Genomic DNA, 27,342 nt, shown 5'->3' with positions numbered 1-27,342 from the left:
CCACTCAGTGAACATCCCCGTGAGCCTGTCCAACCTGCTAAAACAGGGTAAATGAGCTTTACTGCTCATCTCCCTAAAATGCCCCAAATGTTTTCTTTTTGTTGTACTGTACTGAACTGAACTGGTTCGTGGCTGGGCTCAACAGGCATCCAAGCCCATGCAGGAGAGGAAGCTCTATCACACATCTGTGGGTATGAGGAGCTGGGAGGCAGGACCGTGTTTGGCAGCCCTGGTGAGCCAGTAGGTTGATTCAGCTCTGCAGAGCCTGGGGGCAAGGTTTGTAAACCCTAAGCACAAAAGAAAAGGGGCAGTAATACACATCTCTGTGGAAATCACCTGACAGAGGGGCAAAGCCAGGGCTGCCATCACTGAGCACCAGAGGTGAAAAGCAGTGACACAACTGAAGAGAAAGGGTTCTTCCTCCAAGTGTATCAGGAAGGTAGGGAACACGCTTTCTTTTTTGTTTTACTCACCTAGCAGTAGTATGAAAAGCATCATGAGTGAAAGTCACAATTTGTATCTTAACTCATGCTGCACAGAAGTGTGTATATATACACACATACATACAGATGTATATAGAAATATCTATATGCACATAGCAGATACACATTTGCTGGAGGAACTCAGATACATGGGTTTATGTGTAGGTGAGCATGCATACGTAGGTTTATGTGCAGGTGAGTATGTATACATAGGCAAGCACCTCTGTGGTGTAGAAGCAAACCCACACACCCCTCCACAGGCACACACAAGCAGGTGCAGCACCTGGCACACTCTAGCAAAGAGAAAAGAAAGAAAAGCTTTTCCAAATTAGCTGCCTACTGCCTCCTGCCAAGCTAGCCCCTCCCATAGGCTGAAACAGGAGACAGCAGCACATCCTAATGCAGTCCTGCTGGCTCAACTGGCTCAATTACAGGAGACTGCCACATCAGCAGGTCCCCTGCTGCATCCTCTGCACCCTTTGGGGAATAAGCAAACGTGGAGGGGAAGCAGAAGCTGGCAAGACAGTGCCTACTTGAGAGGCTTCAGGTGGAGCCCAGCAGTTTTGGTGGCAGCAAGGCACCTTCCTAAGAGCTGGCATTAGCCTCTAACTTGTCATTATTTGTTAGCATCCTGCCACAAGTGTGCACATGCTGACACCCCTCCTTCCACTCTGCCCACGCTTTGTTGTGCCTGAATATTTGGTTACAGCTGTGGCTGCTGGGGCTCAGAGCCTGAACTGTGGCCGAAATCCCTCTTGGTGGCTCTGAGTGCACACCCCCTGTTTTCCTCAAGGCTGTCAATAACGGGGAGACTCAGGAGGGAGGAAAGTGGTTTGGGCTGACAGTCAGAGGGGGCAAGGCTGAGACACTGCTAATGAGCCAGGGTGGAGTAATAAAAGCAGCACACAGTGGGAGAGAGGAACAGAGACAGAGTCCTTGAATAGAAAGCAGCATGATAATGAGGCCTTAGTGCTTTGCTTTAACTGCTTATGCTGTGCAGCCTGCAGCCTGCTGTGCAGGAAGAAGGTAAAGGGGAGTTGAGTTATTTAACCAAACTAAATAACAAGGAAGTCTTGTCAGCACAAACAGCCTGCTTTCGCAGAACAATAGTCCCCTGTTGCTACATAAACACAGAGATCCAGGCTAGTCTTGTATTTGATCTCCCCTGTGCCTGCTGTGGATTCAAACAACTCCATTACCATGGTGAGGGCAGGAGTTCTGCCAGTGTCATAGGAATGGGCCTTACCTGCTCAATCCTCAGGAGCTCCACTGAGACAGAAACTCACTCTTTGCACCAAGGGTACTGTAGAAGGAGCACTGGCCTCCAAATAGCTGGGCCTAGGTGATCAGAGGATAATAGTGGGGTACTGATTTATCTTGCCAAGCTCTGTGTCCACCAGCAGTGATCTTAGCAGGTAAGCCAGGAGATAACTCATTGCCCCAGGCCTACCAGCTGTTGCAGCTAAATGTCTACCTATGGATCAGTCCATGGGTAGGAACTTGTCTTGGTCAGTACAAGGCATCCAGCAAGCTCTGAAGGCAAAGAAAGGAGACCCAGTGATAACAGTCAAGCCTGGGGACCTCATATTCTTGGGTTTGTGTCTGACTCTGCCAACAGTTCAGCTTCTGACCTTGGGCAAATTGCTTCCTTGCTCTGTGCACCACCTGCACCATCTGTGAAGCAGAATTAACACTGCTGAGGTCCCTGATACTGGTTTCCCTCAGTGTCCGTGCAATTCTTTTGGGATCCTTTGTGGAAGAAGCAAACCATGAAGCCAGCAGTGACACATATCAAAGTCCTGCTATGATGTATAAAAAAGACACATTATAAACCCCCTGTAAACAAGACAAAGCTCTTCATACAACTGGGAGATGATGAGTCTGCAAAAACTCTGTCCCTCTCAGAGGACAAAAACTCTAAAGAAGCAGAGTGCCCTTGAGGATTCACCAGGGTGACTGCTCCCTTGCACGGATCCTCAAGGGAACTGTCATTGGCAAAAAATCCATTGTGGAGAAGGTTCTGGGGAGGCAACAACTACCCATAGAGGATTTCCACAACTCACCTCTCTGCCAACACTAGCTTCCAGACAGAGGTGTAGCTAAGAGGAGATGTAGAGTGATGACATGAGTGGTCTTGAAAGTCAGAGGGAAGATATGGACCATCAACTCCAATTACCTTCCCTGCAGGTGCTTAATCCCTCTTGCTGTTTCTCTATTATTTGTTTAGTTTCTCAAATCACTTCTCTCTGACTCCCAGTCCCAGAGGATGTTGATGTGTATTAGGCGTGTTGCTAGCAAAATGCTCTGTATATGAAATCTGCTCTAGTTCGTTTAATTTGGGGATGGACAACTCCATCAGGTTTGTATCTGCTGCTTGCTTGGTGTGAAAAGTGGCTTGTCCTTTTCTCCTGCATGTTGCTTATTGTTTTTTTTCCCCCCTTAGAACGAGTTTTACCCACACTCCCCAATCCTTTTCCAGGTCAGTATATGTTTTATATTGAAGTAGCTCTTTAGCCGGGTCATTCTCCGTTATCTTGACAGAAAGCTCAGAGCTAGGCATGGGCAAAACACCTTAGAAATGTAGGAAAATAAGGGCTTTCCTTTCTCATTTACATGTTATTTTGTCTTTTTTACTCACCTTCCTCATCCTTCTCTTTCCCTCCCCCCTCTTCAAAAAAACCAATCAACTGAACAGTAAACAAAATTCAACCAAGCTTTGAGCCCCGACACTGAGTTGTCACCCAGGTGTGGACAGTCTTTAGTGAGGTTCAATCTCCTTGCAGACCTACTTCTAAAACATATTCCCATCCTGAGCTCTCTTTGCCACTAGTTCCGACTTGGATCAAAAGCATAAGCAGACATAAAATTTTGCAGAGATGGTGGAAGGGACTAATGGGAAACTAAAAATTAAAATACTGCCAGAAGGTTTTTTCACTCTTGTTGAGCATCCCCTATCATCCACAGTGAAACTTTATTTTCTCATGCGTTTGTCCATCTCTCCAATTCTTCCAATCACATAGTCCTGTATCTTAGGCAGAGAGCATGAAAAGAGGCACATGGTGAGATTTTACTGTCTGCTTTATTCCAAAAGGGAAGAAGGTGTGAAGGCAAAACAGGGCCTGGGTGTTTTTCCTGTCTCTATGTCGCCCACTCCTGCCTCAGGTGCAGACAACATGGTCCCAACATCCATGAGATTTGGGGTTTGGTTGTGATCTTTTCATTCTGAAAAAGCAGAGGCCAGGCCCATCCAGAAAGCAGGCTACACCATTTGAAAGTGATGGTTGCAACTAAATCAACAATAAGGCAGCACGTCCCTGTGTTCACTGAAACAATCTTGGCCTACGGCTCCTCAGTATCTTTGTTTTACTGCCACATGAGGAGGATGCACTCAACTTATGGGTTGCTCAGAGACCTAAATTGTCAATGTCTGCACAGAGCTTTGGGATGCAGTGTTATTAGGAACCCAGGCTGTTTTGCAAAAGAGCACCTGCTTGAACAAAGCACCTGCAGGTACTCCCATGAAAAGAACAATAAATGCTGGGTGTTACACATGCTCCGTTTAACTACTCTGCCGTTTTCAAATCAAGCTCTGCTCTTGGCAACTTATTCAGGCTCAGGATGTAGTCACAATTGCCTATTTAAAAGGCAAATCCACAAATACAATTAACGAAAAGTACCTTAAAAAAAAAAAAAAAAAAAAAAAAGGAAGGGGGGAGGTAGAAATCAAGCTACCATTAAAATTAAATCCCAGAGAGTGATTTGTAAATAACATTCAAGGAGCTGAGAAAAGGAGTAAAGTAGGCCATTGGGAACCTGCTGTGGAAAAATAAATCCAATTAAACACCATTATCTTATGTATTGCAAATGAAACTTGTGCTTGGATATGAAATTAAAGTTGCTGAGCCTGTTTTGGATGTAGGGTTTTGAGAAGTTTTCCAATTTTAGGTGTTCTTTTTTTTAAGCAGAATTTTCAATGACAAATATTTTTGTCTGATGAAAAACCCAGGGCTCTTTGGTTTTATGATTATTTTTATTATATATCCTTAAATTCCACAGGCAGGCAGTGTTAATTTTTTTCATAGCCAGCCCTGTTTACAGCTGGTTTTGAATTAGGAGCCCATTAAGCTAAATGATAAAGCAAAATCTGCGAGTGAACAAGGCCAGGATTCCCATTACAAATACACCTCCTAATCAACTTGCCAAGGCCATCCTGCACAGCATTAGTTGATCCTTTAAAACACTTTCCCCTCCCTCTCTGAAGCTGTTATGTTTTTACTGCTCCCCAGTCTCCTGAGATCATCTTGAAGGACATCCTGTTGTGCCATCACTCCTGTGAGGAGTCTCCAGGAGTTTGTGGTGCCAAATGCTGGTGTATCTCCAGTGACACACCAAGAGGATTTTGCAGAGGGGGAAAGCACAGTTTAAATGCTCTGGGCCTCGCTGGTTCTCTGAAAGCCCTTACCAGTTTATCCATTGTGGGCCTTCAGCACATATGTTGGTTCTTTTCACATGTGCTTTTATTTTGCTGCTCACCTTCAAAGAAACCTTGGGCATAAAATTTTAGACTTTTTTCTTCCTACGAGTTGATGTTCTGAAATGTAGTCCACAGCCCTCAAATAAGCCATTCCTCAATGACCAGAATCACAGCCTTCTTCGCCTTTCTCCCTCAATTTTCATTTCTGTTAATCCTCAGTAACACTTCCCTGCCCTGTGGGGTTTTGAACATTAATTTAAAAGGAAGGTGATTTGAGACGAAGAGCACTGTAGTCCTGCTAAGCATTGCTATCATTAGCTAGCTGCTGTGGAAACATCTTGCTTTCAGGCAGGCTGGAGACTCAGAAGCAGCCCATTCAACTAAACAAATGGGACTTGAATTTGATGAGACACTTTCCTAAAATGCTGCTGGAGCCCAGCTGATTCAGCTCTCAGCTGAGTTGTCCTTGATAAATTTCCCAGCCCTCCTGATTTTGCAGCCAGGCACTCAAAATGTCTTGAAATGTCTTCTGGGATGATGCCATATCATCACATCTTTCTGTCTGCATTGTAACATCATGTTATAATGACACAAGACCTGGCTGTCACCAAGCAGGGGCCTTACTGCATCATCAGGTGCCTTTTCAAAACGACTTTTCTTCTGGAAAAAGACAATTTGTTCATTCCACACCACATCTGCCAGTGGAAGGGCAAGTGTGGCTGCTGGTGAACCTTAAAGGGACCTGTCACAATGATGGCACTAGCTCCACCTTTGTCCTTCATTGTCCCTCATCCTCAGCCCTTTGAACATGAACTCTTAGCATTTAGTGGCCACATCAGAGTGGCTGAGCCAGACTGATGGGCTCCAAAACCCATCAGTCTTCCTCACAGGAGTTTAGTGATGAGGGCTTGCTAGATGCTAAGTAGGAGTGAGCTTTCTCAGCGTGGTGGGCTTGATGCCCTCAGAGCTATGCAAGGGGGATGTGGTGTCTCAGAAAGCAGCACATCCAAAGCTGCCCACAGGGCAACAAGTGTGTCAGCCTTTGGGGCCTGACCAGATGAAGTCATGGCCATCAATAGGGTTGACACAGGATTTATAGCAGCAGTGTGTTAGCACTTAGCAGAGTGGGAGGGAAAAGGAGAATGAGTCCTGCCTTTCTGCCAAAACGTGCACTGATCGGAGAATGACCCTGTGTGACTGTAGATCGTAGATAGTCTCCATTTAGCTGTAGCCTGTGTAGCCTGTCCTGTCACTAATGCCTTCATCAGGTGGGTGGGAGCTGGGGGAAGGGAGACAAGAAATGTTTATTTGGGTCTGATGGCCAGAGTGGGAAACAGAGAGCGCAGCTTTCTTTCTAATACCTCCTCAGTCCTCTTTCTTCTTGCTGGGTGTCCTAGCTGTGCAGAAGATAGCTCCTCTGTTGCAGTGGTCACCTCCCACCCATCTCTGCTCCCTTTTCGCTTTCTGCAGTGCATGGCCCTGCCAGTTCTGCTAAGCTGGCTGCTCTCGTCTCAGCAGGGTCTGCTTGGGCAAAAGGGTGGGCATGTGAGCCCATCAAAGCTGAGGAGAGAAGCAAGGGGGATTACAGCAGAGGCTACAGGCTGTAAAGGGTTAACCTTTTATGGCGGTTTGCTGACTAGGCAGTCAGCCCTGCCAGTGTGGTGTGGCCAGCTGAAAGATCCATCCACCTCTGGAGTCCTCCTCTGAGGCCTGAGGGTGCCTTCTCCTTTGGGCTCCAGAAAAGGTCTGTGAAAATCCAGGCCTTTGGGCTTTCGAAACACACTGGTTGGCGGAGCCAGGGAAGCCATAGCATAGACAGGCCAAAAGAGACAGTCTTGTCTTTTTTGTGATCCCAACAGAGAAATAGAGAAAAAATAATGGCCAGAAAAAAATAATGGCCATAGGGACCAAACACATGAGGGCGTATTTGGAACCATGTCAAGTCTGGTATTCCCATAAATCCTGAGGCATTCAAGAGACATAGTTCAGCTGCACTGGTCACTCCACAGTGATGGAGTGTGGCTGACTACTCAGGGCATGCTTCACTCCCCTGAAAGCTGCCTGAGCCCCCGGCACTGGCAGCTGATCACACCCATGGCCCCAGACGGGAAGCACAACTCGCGGCTCTCCTCGCTTCCCACGAGCGGTATCCACCCAGATTTTCCAAAGAGCTCAGCGTCCATTTGATGAGTGCAGAAGGGATTAGCCCTGCAGGGTGGATGCTCAGCAGACCAGCTCCTCTTGCTGCTCAGGGCCAGTGTCAGTCCCTGCCAAGGCTGCAGGCACTGAGGGCTGGGGCTGAGCTGGGTGCCAAGCCTGTGGGGCCTTCAGGCCAAGGGAACGGGGAGGACAAGGCAGGGTGAGGGCAGACAGCCAACATCACAGTAATTGCTTCTTGCTATTTCATAGGTACGAGGCCAGGGATGGCACTGCATCCTATTTTGGCTGTGTGGTATAAAGTGAGTAATACCGAAGTCAGAGGTGATGATACTGTCTTCCAAAAGGAGGTAGTATGGATGTAGACAAAAATGGCCTCTTAGGGAAAAGAGACATGCCAAGAATTGATGCCAAGCTACCAGCATTTCTTGATGGGTTTTGCTGAACAGCAACAGACAGCTTCTGTTTGTTGAGATTGCTTAAAAAAAATTAAAAGCCAATCTGCTTCTTCCCACCCCTCCCCAAAAAAAAAGTGTAAAGAAAAGAAACAAGGTTTCTTAGAGAAAAAAGAGAGACACAGGGGAAAAGAAAGAGAAATGGCTTTCCTGCCTGATCTGTTTCTGTGCTTTTTGTTCATTATTTTAATGTAGATTGATTTATTCCAAAATGAGCCTTGGGTTGTATATATTTGCATAGTACAGTGCTGTGGAGGACCCAGTGAGTGAAGAAGATCAGCAGCAGAGGGTGGGAATTGAGACTGGAAGTCCCAGAAAGATATTTCTCCAAGCTGAGCCCTTGCAGTGGATAGGGAAGATGTTTCAAGGTCTGTGCAGTCGCCGGTGTAGATTTGCATGCATGCAGAGCAGCCCTGCAGAGCAGAGGTCAGAGCACAGCAGTCAGGTGGGAGAGTGGAGCTTGGGTGGATCCACTGGGGGAGAAAACACATAACTGCACTGCAGAGATTAGAAACAAACACATGGAAGAGCCACTGCCGTGGAAAATCAGTCGTCTGACAGGCACAGTGATAGGGTTAGCGATGTAGCATGGACAGAGTACCCTGCAGAACAGAGCTGGGGCAACTTTAACCCTCCTCAGCCAGATATCCCCAGCCCAGAGGACACTCATAGCCTGATACCATCTGTATGTTAGATGAGTTTCTGAAGTCATCAACTCAACCTTCCTCCTTTAGAGACGTTGAAGGCAGCCCATCCCCACTGCACAGCAGGTGTACTTAAATCCTTGCTCTCTCCTTCTTGTTCTCCTCATTTATTGTGTTGACTGGCTGACTGGAACTGCAGAGGGCAGCAAGGAGGAGCATGAAGAACTGCCATTGTTCTCTTGATTTAATCCTCACACGCACACAAAAACTCCTCCAACCCCTGTGAGAAAATGACCAAAGAATAATTTCCACCTTCCTCCTCCTCCCTTTGCCCTTCCATTTCCAGTGCAAACCACTCAAGACTTTCCCTAACACACTGGCCTCCCCTCTGGTTATTGTCCCAAGTGAGCAGTCTCTCCACTCACTACCCCATGACGGTAAGATGGTTGGGGAAGCAGCAGGTTTATCTTCCCAGCTCAGGCAGTGCACTGGGCCCGCTTGTGAACCAGTTGCCATTCAGTGTCTGCTCTGCTGTTGATAAAGCACATTACACATGGCTGGGCTTGCATGATTAATACAGCTGTCTAAGCTCTCTCTCTAAAAACAAAAACAACCAGAAAGGAGAAGGGAGGTGTGGGATTTGGGAGGGAGGGAGAGTGTGCATGGGGAAAAAACCCAACCATTCCAAAGAAATCGGGCTTGCAGAAAAAGCAGAGCATGCCTGGAAGGCCTTCCCTCCCATGGGCAAGCAGGTCTGCCAGCAGAGCTCCCCTGCAAAAGGGAGAGGCCTTGTGGCAAGGTGAGCAAGGAGCAACGCGCATGGTCCTTCCCCAGCATCACCTGCGTGTCCCTCTGCAGCCCGGGGAGTGGAGGCATGGGTGGGAGCATGGGATCTGGAGAAGGATGTGCTCTGACCAGCACAGCTTCAGCAGGCTGCGGTCAGGCAGGTGTTGCAGGTACACAGGCACGCTGACTCGTGGTGACACTGCCCAGCCACGTCACCACAGGCACCTTGTGCTCAGAGGCACAGCCCACAGGCACTGAGCGATCTCCAGGCACCCGAGAACATCTAGTGAGGAACAGGAATAGCTTCCTACACCTTCCCCATTGCTCCAGCTCATCCAGCTGGAGGCTGTTCAGTAGCCTGTGTAAGCTGTATTAACTTTCCCTTTTTAATAGTGATCTGGGAATGGGCTGTGGGAAGCCACAATGGCTTTCTGCTGTGGCTTTTCCCAGGCTGGGCCAGGTATGAAAGCTGTGCTTGCACTGTTACGGTGTTAAGGTGACCAGGAGTCTCACTCTGGAACTGCACACAGACACTTCCATATTTTGATGAGAACTACAGGGAATACAAGGCAGGATTTACTTAGACCCCACACTTTAGAGACATACACCGATGCATGGGCCCAGCTTGACTGTCATGGCATTTCTAATTTCTCTGAAATACTGAGAGTGATGTCCCAAGAAGACCTCAAGGACAGGCTGGGAGGACAATTCTCTGCAGATACTAGAGAGAGGCCAGAGGCTGCAGTAGGACTGGATTTCAGTAGCAGAGTAACCTCAAGCATCCTGCTCACTCTCCACTCCAATTTAGTCCTTTTTCTGCTCCAGTCACCCCTATCTATGTCCCCTGCCTCTTCATTTCTGGCCACAGACACTCAAATCTTTCCCATGCCATATATCCAGCAAAGCTTGTAGAAAACCATAGCAGGGATGAAGTGAGTAAACAGACAGACATGAAACTGATGAAAATATTAATTTTTCAAGAGGTTCCAGAGCCTCCAATTAGCAAACCTGCTTCCTAGGGCTGTGTGTGCCCTGGGTGAGGGGAGCTATGCTGTTTGTCCTCTATTGAGACACCGGGTTATGTGCTGGCATCACCTTTTGGCTGCAGTGCCCTATACATGTGCTTCAGAGATGAGCAGGAAAGGGATTGCTTTATCCTAGGAAAGCAAAAAGCAGAAAAAGCTCTTCCTGAAAGATCTTGCCAAAATTACTCCTAAAAAAGTCTGTGCTATGTGGTTTGGTTTTTCAAGTTTTGTTTGCTTCATTTTTTTGGGCTTTGGGTTTGTTTGTTTGGGTTAATTTTTGTGGGGGATTTTGTTGGGTTTGTTTGATTGTTTGTTTGGGGTTTTGTTTCATTTTTTATTATGCTTTGCTTGTAGAATGAGAGTCTTTAATGTGTGGTTTGAAGACAATACAGTTTTAAGTATCTGATTTTGTATCAGTCACTGGGGAAGGTGGGGTTTGGGGAGATGCTGATTTTTTTAAAATAAACCTTCAGTTGCTAGGGCAATGAAAAGGGTGTGATAACAATTTCTTCAGCTATGAGGAAACACTGAAACTTTTTATATACACAGGACAGATCTGATGATGAAAGATCTGTGTCACCTTGAAACAAAGGTGGCCTTCTAGCCACCACTGACCTCACTGGTCAGGATAACAGCTCAGTTTTAGACTAGGATTACTGTAAACCAGTTCTAGGATAAATGGTAAGCAGACAGCTCTTGAACACCTCGACCTTCTCAGAAAGACACTGAGAAATACAATTTCAGGGATATTCTGCAGCCCTTATGGGAGGATGGGTGAGCTGCATTACAGAATGAGTCTTCATTCCTGTAAGACATGAGATATGATAGATGAGTACTTAGTACACCATGAAGGAACTCTGAAACATGGGGAAGAACTGTTCAGTGCTAAGAAAGCATGAGCAAATTCTGAAATACATTAAACTGAGTGCAAAGATTGATAGACACCAGAGACATTTCCTTAATGTTGTTGGAGAGTTGCTGCAGGGCATTGTCCCCAGCTCACACAGTGGCACTTGCACCTCTAGGAAAGCCAGTCTGTTGCCACTGCAGTCACAGCCAAGTTTTAATTACAGGAGCAGAACTGGTAGTGACAATGGGGAATGAGCAGGCAATGAGCAAAATAGCTTCAACCCTGAGAACAGGGAAGAAAAAAAAGTGTCTTCTTTTAAGAGGAGGGGGGAGGAACAGGAAAGAAGTAAGAAAAAAAAGCCCCAAATGAACTCTAGTAAGTAGAAGCTGGTAATCCCTAAAGCCTCAGAGTAGAGTGCAAAGCCCTGGAAGAAAGAAATTAATAACTTTCAAAGTATGACCTTGAAAATGGAATTAACAGTATTCCTCCCTTTTAAGCCTTCATGATAATAAAGATTTCATCTTCTGAAGCCCCAGCAAGAGAGTCAACAGACTAGGGAAAATTGCTTCCTGCAGAGCAGCTGGCAAGTGTAAACCCTAAGACCCCTACAAGCCCCAGGCAGTGAGATGACAGAGACACCTGCATGGTGCACATCCTCTTTCCCTTGTGCCTTCTGCTTTAGAGGTGGTGTTTGGTTGTTTTTTTTTCTTCCCCTCCTGATTTTTGGTCCTATTTTCTTCTCAAGAGGCAGAACTCCAGCCTTCACTGTAAGTAGAGTCAGCCCATGAATAAAATGGAGCCCAGAGCTACTCAGAGTGGACAGCACCTGGTAAAACAGCAGGCTTGGTTTATCATCAGTCCTTCCTTCCCATCACAGACAAGTTCTCCTAGCCCATCCCATGCTGCTTTCTGGCTTCTCTTCCATTCAGAAACTCATGGGGACCAATTACCCTCTAACACCAGATTTTACCTTGCATTCCCTGGCAGGATCCCAAGGGCAGATTTCCCAAAGCAAATCAAGAGCCAGGAGCTCTCTGATGCCCTTTGAACCTTCCCTGTGGGCTCTCTTCCATCAGCAAACTGCAGATATGTCAAGCCCTGGAGTCTTGTTAATGTAAATAAGAGAAAAACTGGCACCCGCTGTCTCTTCTCCTGCCTTCATTTTGGTTTACTCAGATTATGAGATTGGCACATGTGGATGTGAAATATGTAGATGGGTGGATGACTTTTTTTCTCCCTCAGGAATGTGTCTGCTCTCTGCTTGCATCTCAAATGATCCTTTTTAAAGGTCTGTGTTGAGAATCTCGAAAGTGGTGGGTTCAGTTTCTGCTGGTGATGATCAGTGTGCACACATTGGGAGGCATGCCCCTGCTGAACTCTTGGCTTTACTTACATCTGGCCTCATTTGCCTCTCGAGCAAGGCTTATGTGTCATGGCACAGCCTCCATCCCCCTCTCTAATGGGCCCCTTCAAGGGTGTTGTTGGTGTTAGAAAAAGGAGCTAGAGGGAGTGAAGGACTGGAGTATCTCTACCCAGAGAAGTGGGAGTATCTGTGTGGAGGAAGTAGAATAATAGGATGGCTTGAGTTGGAAGGAACCTTAAAGACTATCTAGTTTCCAATCCCCTGCTAAGGGCAGGGCACCTTCCACTAGGCCAGGGTGCTCAAATCCCATCAATCTGGCATTGAACAGGGATGGGTTATCCACAGTTTCTGTGAATGCCTCACTACTCTCACAGTGGGAAATTTCTTCCTTATATACAATCTACCCTCTTTCAATGCAAGACCATTACCCCTTCTATCACTACACACCCTTACAAAAAGCCCTTCTCCAGCACTTGTACTTCCAGCATTTCCAGTACCCTTTTAGGTACTGGAAGATCACGGTCAGGTTTCATGGAGCCTCCTCTTCTGAAGGCTGAACAACTCTGTCTCTCTCAGCCTGTCTTCATGGGAGAGGTGCTCCAGCCCTCTGAAAATCTTCACGGCCCTTCTCTGGACTCACAGCAACAGGTCCATTTTCATGCTGGGGGCCCATCATAACTGGAATAAGTAGAGTGGGTTACAAACTTCACCAACACCCCCTGCACCCTCGCTTTGTGCTGCCGAAGTGGGCAGATGTCCTGCTTTTTACAGGACAAAGAGGTCTTCCAAAGAGGTTTCGCCGAGGATGCAGATGTAGCGGCTGTGGGAAGATGCGGGGCCGGTGGGCTCAGGTTCCGTGCCGCATCCCTGTGCCCGTCCGTGGCTGGCTCAGCGGCGGCGGCTCAGCGCAGAGCTGGCACCCTTCCCTCCCTCTGCCGGGCGGGACCCGGGCTTTTCCCGGGCGGGTGACAGAGCCGCCCAGCCCCGCAGCTATTCCCGGCGTTTCCCGCGCCGTTCCCAGCCCCTGGATCGGCAGGCGGGATCGGTGTCCTGCGGCTGCCACCTCGCGGGGAAGGAGCGGCGCTCCGGCGGCGGCGCCGGGTGGGGACAGGCGGACAGGGGGACAGGGGGACAGGGGGCCCGCAGCGAGCGCCCGGCCGCGGGAGGGTGACAGGCACGGCGTGTACGAGCGCTGTTCCCCTGGCAGCACACCGCAGCTCGCTGCTGCTCCTGCCCTTTTTCGCACCTTCCTGTTGGCGTCTGAGCCTCACCGGGCACCACATCCGTGCCTAAAGAGCTCTGCTGGAAACCCCACTTCTCCCCCTGCAGAGCTGAGCCCTGGCTGGCACTGACTGCCTGCCTTTGCAGTCCTGGTGCTAATGCCCTCTTCCCGTGACCAGCATCACACCCTGTCTCCCTCATCCCTGCTTTCCTGTGCCTGGTCAGGACCTGATTTCCTCTCTTTATCTCCCCTTTTCCCAGGACCTGTTCTCATTACTTACCTAACCTTCATGCTTACGTAATGTCCTTCGTTTCTCCATCCTCACCCTGGTTGACATCTCCTCCCCTTGCCCTCTTCCATGTCGTGAGCTGAGCATTCCCACATTGCCATTTCAGTTGAAGATCTTCCCTGGTATCGTTTCCTGTGCTGCAGCCCAGCACTGGTACAAGTGCAAGGCTCATCCTGTCACCTCATTCCACATTACCCCCTTCTTGTATCTCCCATCACAGCAGCCTTTTCCTGTGCCTCTGCCCAGATGCACTTACATATTTTTCACCTCCTCATGCAGCCCCTAGTGGGCACTGTAGGCTTTAGGAGGCCAACACAAGCCATGAGGTAGGGCCTGTGCAGGGCTTCTGACCTCGGACACTGTGGCAGAAGCTGGGTGTGTTGCAAGTTTTCATGACAAAATACTCAACTCTCCTTTTTCTGGGAAGATCTGAACACTCGGCAGCCAATTCTTCCCACACTGAGCAGTTTCCTTAGCCTGGCTCTCCCAGAGTCAGCAGAGGAGGTTGCAGAGCAAGGAGTGACTGAGACAGTTTTAATCTAGCTAGTTCACATAGCAATTAATGGCAGGTGGCATGCCAGGCCACCTGTTAATGCCAAGGTCCTAAAGTCACAGGAGACCGTAGCACCCAAATTTCATGTGGGGTCACAGTGTCACTGCTGGCAGTTGACTGCTACTGTGCTTCTTAAAGAGCTGAGGGAGGCTGTGGATATGGCAGTCTCCAGGCAGTCCAGAAGTGACCAGACAAGTTCATGGAAGAAGAAATTATCTCAGAGGAGTGCAGCTTCAGCTGGCTCATCATGACTCTGAAGCAGCTGAGGTAGGCCAGTATGATGCATGCTGGCCATGTGCTCCTGGCTGGCCCCCAGCTAGCACCCACAGAAGACAGGACTCAAGGTTAGACAAGACCCTTGGACTGACCCAGCACAGTCTTTCCTTTTGGAGTGTTCCTCAAGCTGTTTCTTAGAATGGGAGCAGCTCTTGGCTTTGCAGTCTGGCTGTACTCTGAATGTAAGCAGCACCCTGCTTTTCCCATCTTCCTCTGCCATCTAATCCCAGTCCCCCATCCTTCTCGCTGTTCCTTTTCTTACACTCATCATGGGAGTAGGAGCAGTTCTTGAACCGTCACACACACAGGCATTACACTATACCACGCCAATCTGGTACAGATTGGGCACACATCCCCAAGCCCTCTCTGGTGAGGCCTTGGCTAGGCTGGCTTGCAGCCCTCTGCACATGAGAGCCTGCAGCAATTCTTCTGCCTCATGCTGCAGGAGTGTTAGGCACTGGGTGAAACTGCTGATGTCCCAAATGGAAGGGTCCTGCCACCCATTCTGCATCTTCGCTCCGAACTGTGTGGAATTTCTCCCAGAAGGGTTAGGCAGGACTCCTGGAGCCTCTCTGTGCCAGGCTGTTTTTCTGGGCTGTTGCACACAGGCAGGTGGGCAGGAGCAGCGAGGTCACCGTGGCACAGCTCTGTTTTTCCCATCGTTAAATTTAGGGATGCAGCTAGGGTTACACTGTCCTGGGAGAGGGGTGGGATGGGGGCTGCACGTGGTCCCCTTCAGCCATGTGAGAACTACAGCTCTCTAAATCTTGGCCAAGGCCACCTTGTGGCGTGGCACCAATGCAGATCACCCAGGCTGAACGTGTGGCACCAATAAAGCCTTGGAAACACAGGATGCAGTGTCCTGTGAGGCTGTTGCAGCACAATTGGGCACCATGGCAGGGCTTCACTTGCCTCTGCACCACGTATCCAAATGTCTCACATTTGGAGCATGGAAGAGCAGTGCAGTTGTTCTGCCCTTGAGAGTTTTCAGTCTGCTCCTTCTTGATTTGCTTAATGGGATCTGACTCGGTCAGCATTTAGGGTCTGGGGTCCCTTAGGGGTTTAGCTGTGAAATGCTGCCAGATATTCACATTAGCTCATCAGCATCAGAAACCCAATTTCCTCCCCTTCAAAGCTGTTACATGGTCACAGACTTGGCAGAGCTGCCCAATTGCCAGGGCAGGGTGGGGGGCCGAATAGCCCGGGATATTACAGCAAATTCCCAGAGCACAGGCTCAAGTTTACCGAAGCGGGAGACCGCAGGGAAAGCCCCGAATCTCCAGGTGCCAGCGGACAGGGAGCAGGGCTGGGCAGCCGGGGGGCTTCCAGGGGATCTGCACCCCCTGCGCAGGGGCGGCTCCGCGCGGCGGCCGCCAGAGGGCGCCGGAGACCGCGGGCTCGCCCGCTCTATGGGAGCGGGATGGAAAAGGGATGCACGGGAATGGCGAGGGGACGGGACATGGGAACTGCGGGACCGGGATGACGAGGGGATCAGGCACGGGGACTGCGGGACCGGGATGACGAGGGGATGAGACTGGGGACTGAGGGACCGGGATGGAAAAGGGATGTACAGGAATGGCGAGGGGATGTAACATGGGGGCTGCGGGGCCATGGCGAGGGGATTTGTGGGATGGCGCGGGGTCTACAGGGAGAGGGGTTTGCGAGGGGTCTGTGAGCCGGGGGGACGGCAGGGACGGGGGCTTACGGGGTGTCCGTGCGCTGGAGGCTCGGGGGCTGCGGTGTGCTCACCCGGGGGAGCTGTGCACACCCGGGGAGCTGTGCACACCCGGGGAGCTGTGCACACCCAGCGGAGCTGTGCACACCCCGAAGGAGCTGTGCACACCCGGGGAGCTGTGCACACCCGGGGGAGCTGTGCACACCCGGGGAGCTGTGCACACCCAGCGGAGCTGTGCACACCCCGAAGGAGCTGTGCACACCCGGGGAGCTGTGCACACCCGGGGGAGCTGTGCACACCCGGGGAGCTGTGCACACCCAGCGGAGCTGTGCACACCCGGGGGAGCTGTGCACACCCGGGGGAGCTGTGCACACCCGGGGAGCTGTGCACACCCCGAAGGAGCTGTGCACACCCGGGGGAGCTGTGCACACCCGGGGGAGCCGTGCCCACGCGTGCCTGCCCACGGGCACGTCCCGCCGCGCCCGGGGCGGGCACAGGAGGGGAGCGCGGTGCGCTGGTGCGGGGTGTGCGCTCGGGTCGGTGTGCGGGCTCTGCAGCGCTCCGTGGCCGCTGCGGGGGCTGGCGCTGACCCCCCTGCGTGGGCGCTCACCCGTGGCCGTGTGGGTGCCTCGGTGCCCACGGCAGTGGCGTGCACAGCAGCAGCTGCTCGTGCGCACACACGGAGAAGTCATCACGCAAACATGGGCTGGCACAGCCTGAGGTGTGGCTGGGAAGGAAGGGTGACAGTGATAGAATGAATTGGAAACGGATGCTATTTCCTGCAGAAAATCTCCCTCAAAGACAAGCATTTTATTTTCTTCCAGCATTTTCACTCTCTTTTGTATTACACTTTAGCAGCTGTTGCCCACCCCCCCAAACATTATTTTGTGATAGAATTATAGCTTTCCCACATTTTTACAGTACTTGTGACAGTAAATGTAGCACCCATGGTGAGTACCCTAGCTAGCTGTGCTGTAAACCCCAGAGATTCCATGTGGGCCTCGGGGTTGAGTGCAGAGGCCATGCTGGATCCCAGTCCTCCCAGTCAGCCTAACACTGCCCAGCACCTGCACAGCCTGCTGGTGAGAACAGCTGCTGCTGTTGGCCTGTGGCGTGGCACAAAAGATGATCAGGACTGCTCATGGAGGGGTTTCTGCAGCCAGCTCCACCATCTGACTGGGACACACAGGGAGCCAGGAGAACATGTATCAGTTTTCATCTCTGGAGATGGGAGTTTTGGCCTTTCAGATGCCCTCAAACTCAGACACACAAGCTCAAGCAGAACAGAAGCTGGTGTGACCCTCTCCCAAGTCCTCCATCACACCACATGTCTTCGTGTGTACTTTCTTATACCTCGATATTGCAGAGGCTCATCTCTTCACCCCACCACTACCACACCACTCCATGCTTCTGCCCCCAGTCCCCACCAAGCTCCCAAACTCTGATCCCTGCATTCAGATACATTAAGGCAGCAGGACCCAGCCAAGGCCAAATGTCCCCTTGCCTCTGCTGTGCTGGGTGTGCAGTGTGTGCCACCATTGGTGCAAATGCCCTTGCTCTGGTTGCATGGACACCCTAATAAGAGTGGCAAAGAGGAGAGGAATGGTTGTCCTGAGTATGTTGTGTGCATGTCCATGTATGTGTTAAGTTAAATAATTTAAGCCAGATAGTAAAAATGTGGTGGCTGAATTTTTTTGTGGGGAACACACCCTGCCTGGTATGTTCTTGTTCATTTGCTGGTCCAGAGGAGTCAGGTTTTGTGCCAAAAAGGGATGTAAATGGTCCCAAACAGCCTCCCCACCATTATTTGACAGTGACAGATGCTTTTTCTGAAAGATAGGTGGGGTAGGGGTAGTAGCTGAACTGAAACTTGTTCCTGAGTTTGGGGGAGGAAATAAAATGAGTGAAAAAACCAGTGTTGTAGGATTTGTGTGACAAGCCACAAAAGATGCACGTGGACTAGCTAAAAAAAGAAGCCATAGGTGGAACATAAATTTTCCACACAAATCAGCACATCCTTACTTAATAATGAAAGAATAGAACTGGGGCTCAAACAGCTACTCTAGTCAGTACCTTAGGAAGAAATCAGACAAATGCAATGGAATTTGAGGGACTCTCAAGACATCCCTCTTGGATTTGCTGCCTTTTAGCCACCAGCTTGATTTTAATAGTGACTGTGCTGCTGAGCAAGACTGTGGCACCTGTGTTCCACCCAGAAGAGTGGGGCTTTTCACCTCTGCAGGTTGTGAGGGAGGAGCTGTACTTCAGTCTCATAGAGCTCTCCCGAGCAGGGCCTGTTTTAGTTTGGGCTCTTTTTTGGGCTCCCCTCTGCCATCACAAACAGCTTTTCTTGGCAGTAAGCATGACTTCTTTCTTCCGCAGCAGGATCAGTTCCAGCATAAAACCTCATCTCCATCCCCACGCTCCAGTCCCTTACACACACACATATCTGTGCAAATGTCCCCATGCATGTGCGTGCCTGCACACATGTATGAGCACTTCGTGTGCACAAACTCACGGTGAGCCTGCATTTGCAGACCCGCAGCCACGCACACCTCCCTGACCAATTACAGAGAAAAGGCTGCTGGGGCTTGGGATTGCAGGGTGAATTTAAAACAGCATCACTGCCGTCAGAGCCGTCCAGAAGAGGGAACCCATAAACGAGAGGATGAATGAGAAGATGTCAGGAGTGTTAACTCTTGCTATTCCCGCAGCGAGGCCGCGTTGTTTGTTGCTGCAGCAGCGCGCTCCTCCCTGCCGCCTCTGGCAGAGCCTGCGGATGCACACGCACACATGGGCTACTTCATTTCCCACCCTATGAAAAACCAACCTCCCCGGGGTACCCCGCATCCTCACCCCGCAGAGGCCGGGTCACAGGGCTTTGAGTGCCACAGTGAGGCCCTCCTCCGCCCCGACCCAGAAACAAACAATTACGGTGCAGCCCTGGGAGGAGGGGAGGTGTCTGCCGGGTGGGCCCGTGTTTTATTGATGGGACCACTGTGATGAATCAGCTCCTGTGGAGCTGGTGCCTGCCTGCAGACAGGTACTGGCCATGCGCAGACTTACAAGGAGTCCTGGCATCTCAGGGAAGGTGGTGCAGAGGGCAGATATGGGGCTGGTGGCCAGGGGCTGCATCTGCAAAGGTGTGAACCATATCCCTGCACTGGAAGACCAGAAGGTGCCAGCTGGAGGCACAGCAAGGGTTGGGATGTGGTCAGCAGCCAAGGCTGAGCCTTCACACTTGCTCCAGTCCCTGTTCCTCCAGCGTGGGTACTGTTTAGGGAGAGCCACGTGCCATTGGAGTGTTGGGCTGAGGGAAGAAGGATGCTGATGAGCTGGAGGGCAGCAGCCTGTAGCTGGGCTGGAGGGGGGCTCACCAAGGTGGGAAGGCGGCTGTGCCCTGCAGCCCAAACCCACCACTGCAGGAGCAGCCTGGGACTGAGGCACTGTGTTCCTGTGTCACCCCCATCTCACCCAGCCTCGTGTAATCTTGTCTTCTCTTCTCTCCCTTCTCGCACCCTGCAGGACCCGGCACAGGGAGAGTAGACAACGGCTCCATGAGTTTGGCCGTCCCACTGTGGCTTCTGGCAGCGTCCCTGCTCTGCCTACTCAACAAATGTTAATACAAATCAGAATTAAAATAATAATATTAATAATAATTAAAAAAACAACACGACAACAACAACAACAACACACAAAACAAAACGCGTTATACAGGAGACAGAGCGAAGAGAGGGGAGAGAGAAAAAAGGGGGGGGAGAGAGAGAGACGACTGTTTCTTTCACAACTTTTGTGTGTTCAGGAGCGAAGAGGGGGGAGAGGAAAAATTACAGCAAAGAAGACTCAGCAACTTTTAATCCAAAACCTGAAAAGCAAAAGCCGGCTGTCAAGTCATCAACTGCCTAGGAGGCAACACGAAGCGAGGGAGAGGATAGGGCACCAGCAAGGATCGTGTCGCCGGAGGATGCTGCAACAGAAACAATCCAACAAAACCTGCAAAGCCAATCAAAAAGAAGATCCCTTTTCTTTTCTCTCCTCCTTCCTCTTTTCCATACTCCCTCACTTTCCTTCCTTCCTCCTCTTTCTTTCTTTTGCAGAAAGAGGTCTTTGCTTCGGTGTCTATAGCCATTTAACTTTTTGGATGCCCTGGGTCATTTTTGTGAGCTAATGCTCAGCCAGTTCATACTTTTAAAAACAAAGCTGAAAAAAAAAAAAAAAAAAAAAAAAAAAAAAGAGAGAGAAAAGAAAAAAAAAAAGCCACAAACCAGAGCAAGTCACCTGAAGCTCTTTGCACACTGGTGTCCTGTGAAGAACCCCTTCCTCTCTTCATTTCACCCTGCGCTCATGTGCACCCAGTCCTTGCTAAACACCTTCTTCCCTGTTCCCTCCTTCATGCAACATCACCCCCACAGGCCTGAACTAAAGCTGTGTCAACTCTACTGAAAGCCTACTTTTCTTTCTTTTCTTTTAAAATCCTCTTCCTTCCCCCCTTCAATTCAGCCAGTTGTCTTTCTCTTTCTCCTGTGTATGCCTGTGTGCGTGAGTGCATGCATGTGTGGCTCTTGCTCCGTCTTCACTCTTTCTCTCTTTCTCCTGCTCTCTCTAAGCATGCAAAACGAACAGTCCATGTGTACATATGCTCATCCTGTTGTAGATAATGTCCTGCCTTGTAAGTGTCAGACAAGATGCAGAGAGATCACTTTGACAGAGAAGAGGGGTGAGGAGAGAGGGGCAGCTGCAACACAGGTTCACATTGTGTCCCCTCTCCTGTGTCCTCACTGGCTTTTTGTCTTCTGGCCACCTTGCTTGCAAGAATCAGTCTGCACCCTTGTCTAGGCTTTTTTTCCTCTCCCACCTCCAACCTGTTTGGCTCTCAGCCTCCAAGTACCAGCATAGCAGCCCGTGCTATGCATGAGTGCTTGCACACGCGCATGGGGGTGTGCACTCATGTGCAATTGTCCAAGAAAGCAGAAGAAACCAGGACTGGCCTACAACACTATGGACTGAAGAGTGCAGCCACTGTTCCTCCTGGGGATGGGAGGCTGGGCTGGTGGGATGTGAGTGATGAGACCTTGGATGTCACTAAGCAGCCATTCCTTTTAGGTATAGGTATATAGGAACGATACCTCAACATGAAAACCACAGTCTGGTCATTCCTAACCATTTTGGTAGACATGCAAAAATAGAGCCAATACCCTTTTTTGTTGCTTTGTTGTTTTTGTTCTTACTGTCCTCCCCAGTATAAAAGGAAATGTAGGCTGTGTAAGGGTGAATGTGTGTGTGCATGCGTGTGTGCTGTATACCACTGCTATTACAAAACTCACTGCAAATTCCACATTGGAAAGAAATCGGGTCAGAAAATGTCCAGGATATGTGAATGTAAGAAATAAAATAAATGTCAGGTCCAAAATCCTGGGCTTACAAAAAAGAAGCTTAAAATGATGCAGCAAAGCAGCGGGCAACGTAATTTTCCCTGCTGTTCTCCTATCTCAAGGGTGCTGCTGGTCTTTCTGGAGAGTGCCCCACAATTCCCGTGACAGAATCACATACAGAGGTGCCAATGAGAGAGGCTTTAGTGGTTCCCAGATGAGGAGATGAGAAAAAGCTGTGAGAAACAGGACTGAGAAAATGCTGGGTAGTGGCTGGAATTTACCACACCAGCACAAGGTCTGCTGCAGGAGCCAGAGTGAGCAAGGGCTGCAATGCCTGTGTGTGGTTTGGGGCAGAGGGGAGAAGACTCCTGTGTCCCCTGGCCTGTCATGAGCCATAGTATCCACCAGCATCAAAGATGTTAAAACACAGGGTTTATCAGGCAGGCGTTTTTTGGAGAGAGGGATGTGCAGGAGAGATCTTTATTTAGCTCGCCAAAGCTGAGTGACCATCGCACGACAGCACAGCGTTTCACAGGCGCTCCTCTTTCGAGCAGCAGCCCGTTTGCTCCTCTGTCTTTGCCCTGGGCACGGGGCGGTGGCAGCACGCTTGGCAGCCGTGCTCACATGCAGGCAAGGGGGAAACAGCCTGGCCTTGCAGCGTGCGGGAGGGGATACCGCCAGGTGCTCCCTGCCAGGAGGGAAAGCAGGAATTGCTGCCTGCCAGCCCGTCCCCAGCTTTGTGCGGGTGCGGCGCGGTCCTGCCTGCGCCCAGTGCAGTGCCAGGGCCTCGCACTGCGGCACTGCCGGCGCTGCCCCTCGGCGCTGCCCCTCGCGCTGAGCTCAGCTGCTCCAAGAAGCACAAGGCACACGATTGAGCAGGGAGTCAAGGGCTCCTCCCAGGCAGCCAGAAGTGCAAGGAAATTTATTGAAGAGAGACATGAGTGGCTGAAGTTTGGGCATTGCAAGAGTTGGTGCAGAGCTGCTGTGGGATTGGATGGTGGTAATTTACGCTTCTCCCGACCCCAAGCCATACCTGCAAGAGGGTGCAAGTTGCAAGTGGGCGCTGGTGTTTGAAATCCACCCAAGGCATCCAGGAATGGCTCCCTTCCTCCAAAATAGGGCAGTCATTGATGAGACTTGGGCATCTCCTTTGGAGACTGGTGTGTGTCAGCCCATGAAAAAAATGCCCTGCATCCTTCAGAGCATTCAGACATCCCAGTCCTTGTGCCTAACCTTCAGGTGGGACATCTAATTCAGAGTCTTAGTAACAAGTCCAGATTTTCTGCTGCTTCCACTTTCCCCTGGTCCAGCCATGAGCTGATCCTGGTCCCAGAAGCCAGGTCTGGGAGCTGCACCTTTGCCTGCACACTGGCACGAGGAAAGACAACACACTGCTCTTTCTCAGGGCAGTACCTATGCCTGGATTCATTGGCACAGGCTTAATGAAAAAGGTGGGCAGCCTGCAGCGTCTTGCTGTGCCAGGCTGCTCCTAAGGGCTGAGGACTCAAGCCCACTTTAGGTTCTTTGATGTCAACGTGGTTGCTATAGTAGTGCCTGTCCCATGTGTTCTCTGCACGTGTTTTTGTCACTGTGGGGTCACTCCTAGGCGCTGGGGTCACACACATCAGACCCCTGTGGTGTGGTGGCAGTCATCAAGTCCCAGCTCCTCATTATCTCACATCTGTTTTGGTTTGAAGGAGTCTTGAGGGGATGTTTTTTTAGATGTCAAGGCACAGAGGTGTATGGTTAAAAGGGAAGTATCTCACTAAAAGCAGGGCATCCATTTTTTTTAAGCCATCTGCCCATTAGTGGGGGAAATGGCCGCAGTCCCAGTGCTGGGATCTGGTCTTTCCTGCAGGCCCTGGTCAAATCTTTGCTGCATGGCTGTGAAACAGGGTGAAGACCAGTTAATTGCAGACCTCTCTGAGAAAAGCCACCAGCACCAAGTATGCCTGTTGTCTGCAGAACTGCTGGGAGCCCCACTTCTGGCATTGTCTGTTCCTAGCACAGCTGGAAGAATCGTGGGTAGGTTGGAGCTTGATTTTCTCCAAGAATCTAATCCTGTGAGCTGCCATGAGCTTCACAGGGTGCTGTAAAAATCCCTGTAAAAAAAACTCAAGCTGAACTCAAGCTCTCCTGAACTTTGAGAAACTGCTCAAAGCACCTGTCGAGAGGTGAGCCCAGATGAATATAGCAAACACAGGCAAGGTCTAATGCCTTTTCCCATTCTTTCTCCCCTCCACCCTCTGATGGAGATGTTGCAATGGCTTTTCTCATGTCTCAGACCCTTCTCTCTGAAATTGTTTCTCATCATCATCTCTTTTCCCCATTTCCATTGCTATCTTTCCCATCACCTCCCACAAAAGCTGTGTTCTTGCTTCCCGCTGCCTCTCAGCTGGTTGGGGACCAGGGAAGATGGGAGTTTGGAATGGGACACCAGTTCCTTGAGCTTGTCAGTGTAATTGTGTTTGATTGATGGAGATTTAACATTTAGTGTTATAAAAAGATATGAACAAAATGGAAAAAAAAAGTTGTATTTCTTCTACTGGTTTGTAAATATTACAAGAGTTACATGAGACGTCTGGTAATGTCCAAGCAGAGGAACAAAACCTTAGATTTCATATATGGCCCCATAATTGCTAGCAGATTTCTAACCCTTTTCGGATGACCGAGAGGAGGGGTGAAGGCAAGACTTTCCAAAAGGAACTGGACAGGGGAACTGCAGCCGCCCCGAGCCACAGGAACTCCATGCATGATTGTAGCATGTCGCTTGGAGCGCGTGCCTGGTCAGATGGAAAACGAAGCAAACGCCTGTCTCTGAACGGCTGGGAGGGGCGACATGGGATGCTCCAGCCGACACCTGTATCTTGGCAGTCGTGTTCATTTCTGTTCGTTTGCGGCCCCACACTCGCGGGCTCGCTGCTCAGTGACACACCCTCTCCTCCTCCCCTGTACCCGCTTTCTTCACCAGTGAAGTTGTGTCGCCCCATGCTAGCCCCGAGTGCATGTGAACGTGCCATTCATGGAGATTTCATTGGTGACATGCATTGTGTCAAGAGTTGGTCTTTGTCTGCACATCTTTCTCACTCCGCTGACTGTTCACCGCTTGGGCAGATCGCTCGTGCACTGCTGCTCGCCCCACTTTTGGTCAAAGAACATCCAAGCCCCACCAGCTCTTCTTAGCTCCAGGTGCATCCAGACCATGCCCCCAGGCCACCTGTCTGAGCAACCCGGTTCTGAAAGTCCAAGCACACAGCATGGACAAAGCCACCATCAAAAGCCATGTAGTCTCCAGGCTGAGTGGAAGCTACACATCTGGAAGGAATTAGGGGGAGCAGCAGAAAGTCCTGATGAAACAAGAGGATCTGGGAAGTCGGAGGAGTTATGCTAGAATCCTTCACAGCCTCACCAGCAGAAGATGATTCAGCTCAGTTTTTGTGCAGTGTTTCATCACTTCGCCCTTCCCTGGTGAGGGAATCTATGGGCACAGGGAAACACTTCTCCTCCCAACCCCTCACACCTTTGCTTCCTCTCCTCCAAGCACACTGACCTGCAGCCCAAATCATCATGGTGCTTGATGTGATGTAGCAACTGACATGGGGGATGGCTGACCAAGAGAGTATGACAGAGGAGGTGCCAGGGGGGTGAGCAGTTCTCTCTTTCTCTTTCTCTCTCTCTCTCTCTCTCTCTCTCTCCTGATGGTGCACAATCTTACTTCTTCTCTGACTCAAGGACTCAAAACTTCTTGAGTTAGGGATGCTGGGAGCAAACTGTCCTTTGGGAAGAGCGAAACTTGAGGCAGGGAAGCAGTGGAGAAGCTGGATGGTAATCTCCAAGATGTGATGCCAGTGGAAAAGGGTAGGGATGAGTGCTGTCCATCATACCCATGCGCAGAACTCTCAGGTTCACCAGCGAGGAGACCATGGCCTCTCAGCGTTAATCTTAGAGTGGCTTCATTTCCAGTGGGATGCCCAGAAGACAATTTTTTTTTTAATTGCATGACTCTGCTGACTAAGAGCTGTGTCACACCACTAAAACCACTTTCACTTTTCCTTCTTGTAACTTGCTAGAACAGTGATCGGGCAGCTCCCAGAGCCCCCCAGATTTTGCCTAATGGTTGGCTCCCATTAGGGCAACATATGGTGCTTCTTGTTGTTTCACTCGCTGTAAGAGGGGAGCAGAGCTCATATTGGTGAGAGTACGTCGGTATGGTCCTCTGTACCTCTGTGAGTCAAGGTGAGGGAGTGAGGCGAGGAGACCTGCCAAGGCAGGCCTTGGGCAAGAGGAGGAGCTCTCCTAATTAGCCCAGGCAGGTGGGAAGCAAAGGATCCTTCACGTGCTGCAGGCTTGCGTTAGCTGGTGTCACAGCAACTCAGACTGCCTTGAAAGCCCAGTAGAAGTGCCCAGGCAGTGGAGAAGGAGGGGGCAAGGACAGGGGGACATGACTGCAGCACAGGTGGGGCTGCATGAGCAGCAGGGCTCCTTGGGCAGTGCAGCTGGGGAAGGGGCAGAGATTGCATCCCAGAAGAGCCCTTCTTTCCCTGCCTGTCCTCATGGTGTGTCAGGAGCTCCCTCCCAGCCTCCCAGGGCATGCTCACCATGGGCAAAAAGGGTCTCAGTGAGTAAAGCAGTGTGACACCATGGTGGCTCCGGTCGTATCCTGAGGAAAGGCGCGTGGATGTTTCTGTACGTAAAAACAGAGGGGTCATGGGTGGAGACGAGCAGCAAGGCCTACCTAGGAACCAGCCAGTGAGGAGAGCATGTCCCAGGCAGGGCTGTCCTTCTCCAGAACTGTGACATCTGCTCCCCATTCGGCCACGCACAGGCGCATACGCACACGCCCGCCAGCTCCACACGCTGCGGGAGCGCTCCTGGGGCGCCTCCTTCCCCACGCCCTCCATCACGCACAGCCAGGCAGGCGCTCAGCACCTGCTGCCGGCGGGGGCTCTGTCTGAGACACACAGCCACGTTGTGACCTCCTGAGGAGCCAGGAGAAGGCGTGAGCCTGCCCGTGCCTGCGCCTGCGGGAGCACACGTGTGTGCCAGGAAAGGGAGGAGGGGGCACAGAGCAGGGACCTGCCTCCGCGGTGCCACCGTCACCTCCCAAAATCATTCAAGCTTCCCAGCTGGAGCCAAGATTCATCCTCTAGACCTTGAGAATGAAGGCCAGTCCCTTCTTCTTGCTACACGGTGGGGTGGTTAGAACTCTCCTCATTAACAGTGTTATATACATATAAATATATATATATATCTATATCTTTATATATATTTTTCCCCAGCACTGTAGACATGAGCTGAACTTCTCTTTAACGAAACGAGAAAATGGCCATTTTATTTTTTGCCATTGTTTTGGTTTTGAAACTAGCTCTGTGAAAGAAAGTTTAAAAAGTTCAAGTGTGTGTGTAAAAGAACCAGTCAAAAAAATTAAACAACCCAACAAACAAATGAACAAACCCCAGTGATGGAATAAATAAAAAAGAAGCTTTTTATTTTTTCTTTTCTCAATGTATTTAACTTCTGTTATCTCGTTTCTGTTTCTTTACATGTATGAATGCTCTGCTCTTCTGTGATCTTAAAAAAAATACAAAAAAATACAAAAATTAAATATACGTGAAAAGGAGGTAATGTTTCTTCATTTCCTCTACTTTTCTTGCATACTCTGGCATGTCTCCTCTCTGGTCATGTGATGGTCTGGTCTCCTCATCTGGTCTAGTGATGA

The 27,342-nt window shown here is 50.2% G+C and overlaps 1 protein-coding gene across 4 annotated transcripts in view; it reads left to right on the top strand.

Moving 5' to 3' along the window:
* LSAMP (limbic system associated membrane protein) overlaps positions 1-26,237 on the top strand; it is a 995,705-nt gene extending 969,468 nt beyond the window's left edge. For 3 of the 4 annotated variants that reach the window (XM_063419935.1, XM_063419938.1, XM_063419934.1), the window contains 2 exons: positions 2,926-2,961; positions 19,777-26,237. In XM_063419935.1, the coding sequence (XP_063276005.1) occupies positions 2,926-2,961; positions 19,777-19,874 (134 nt within the window). In that variant the 3' untranslated portion in view covers positions 19,875-26,237. The remainder of the gene's footprint in view (positions 1-2,925; positions 2,962-19,776) is intronic. The other variant, XM_063419936.1, reaches the window with a different exon arrangement.
* The last annotated feature ends 1,105 nt before the right edge of the window (positions 26,238-27,342 follow it).

This window comes from Prinia subflava, chromosome 28, assembly GCF_021018805.1.
Source record: "Prinia subflava isolate CZ2003 ecotype Zambia chromosome 28, Cam_Psub_1.2, whole genome shotgun sequence".
In the NCBI taxonomy this organism is placed as follows: domain Eukaryota; kingdom Metazoa; phylum Chordata; class Aves; order Passeriformes; family Cisticolidae; genus Prinia; species Prinia subflava.
The sequence above is the reverse complement of the archived record's forward strand: the minus strand, read 5'-3'. Positions and strand labels throughout refer to the sequence as shown.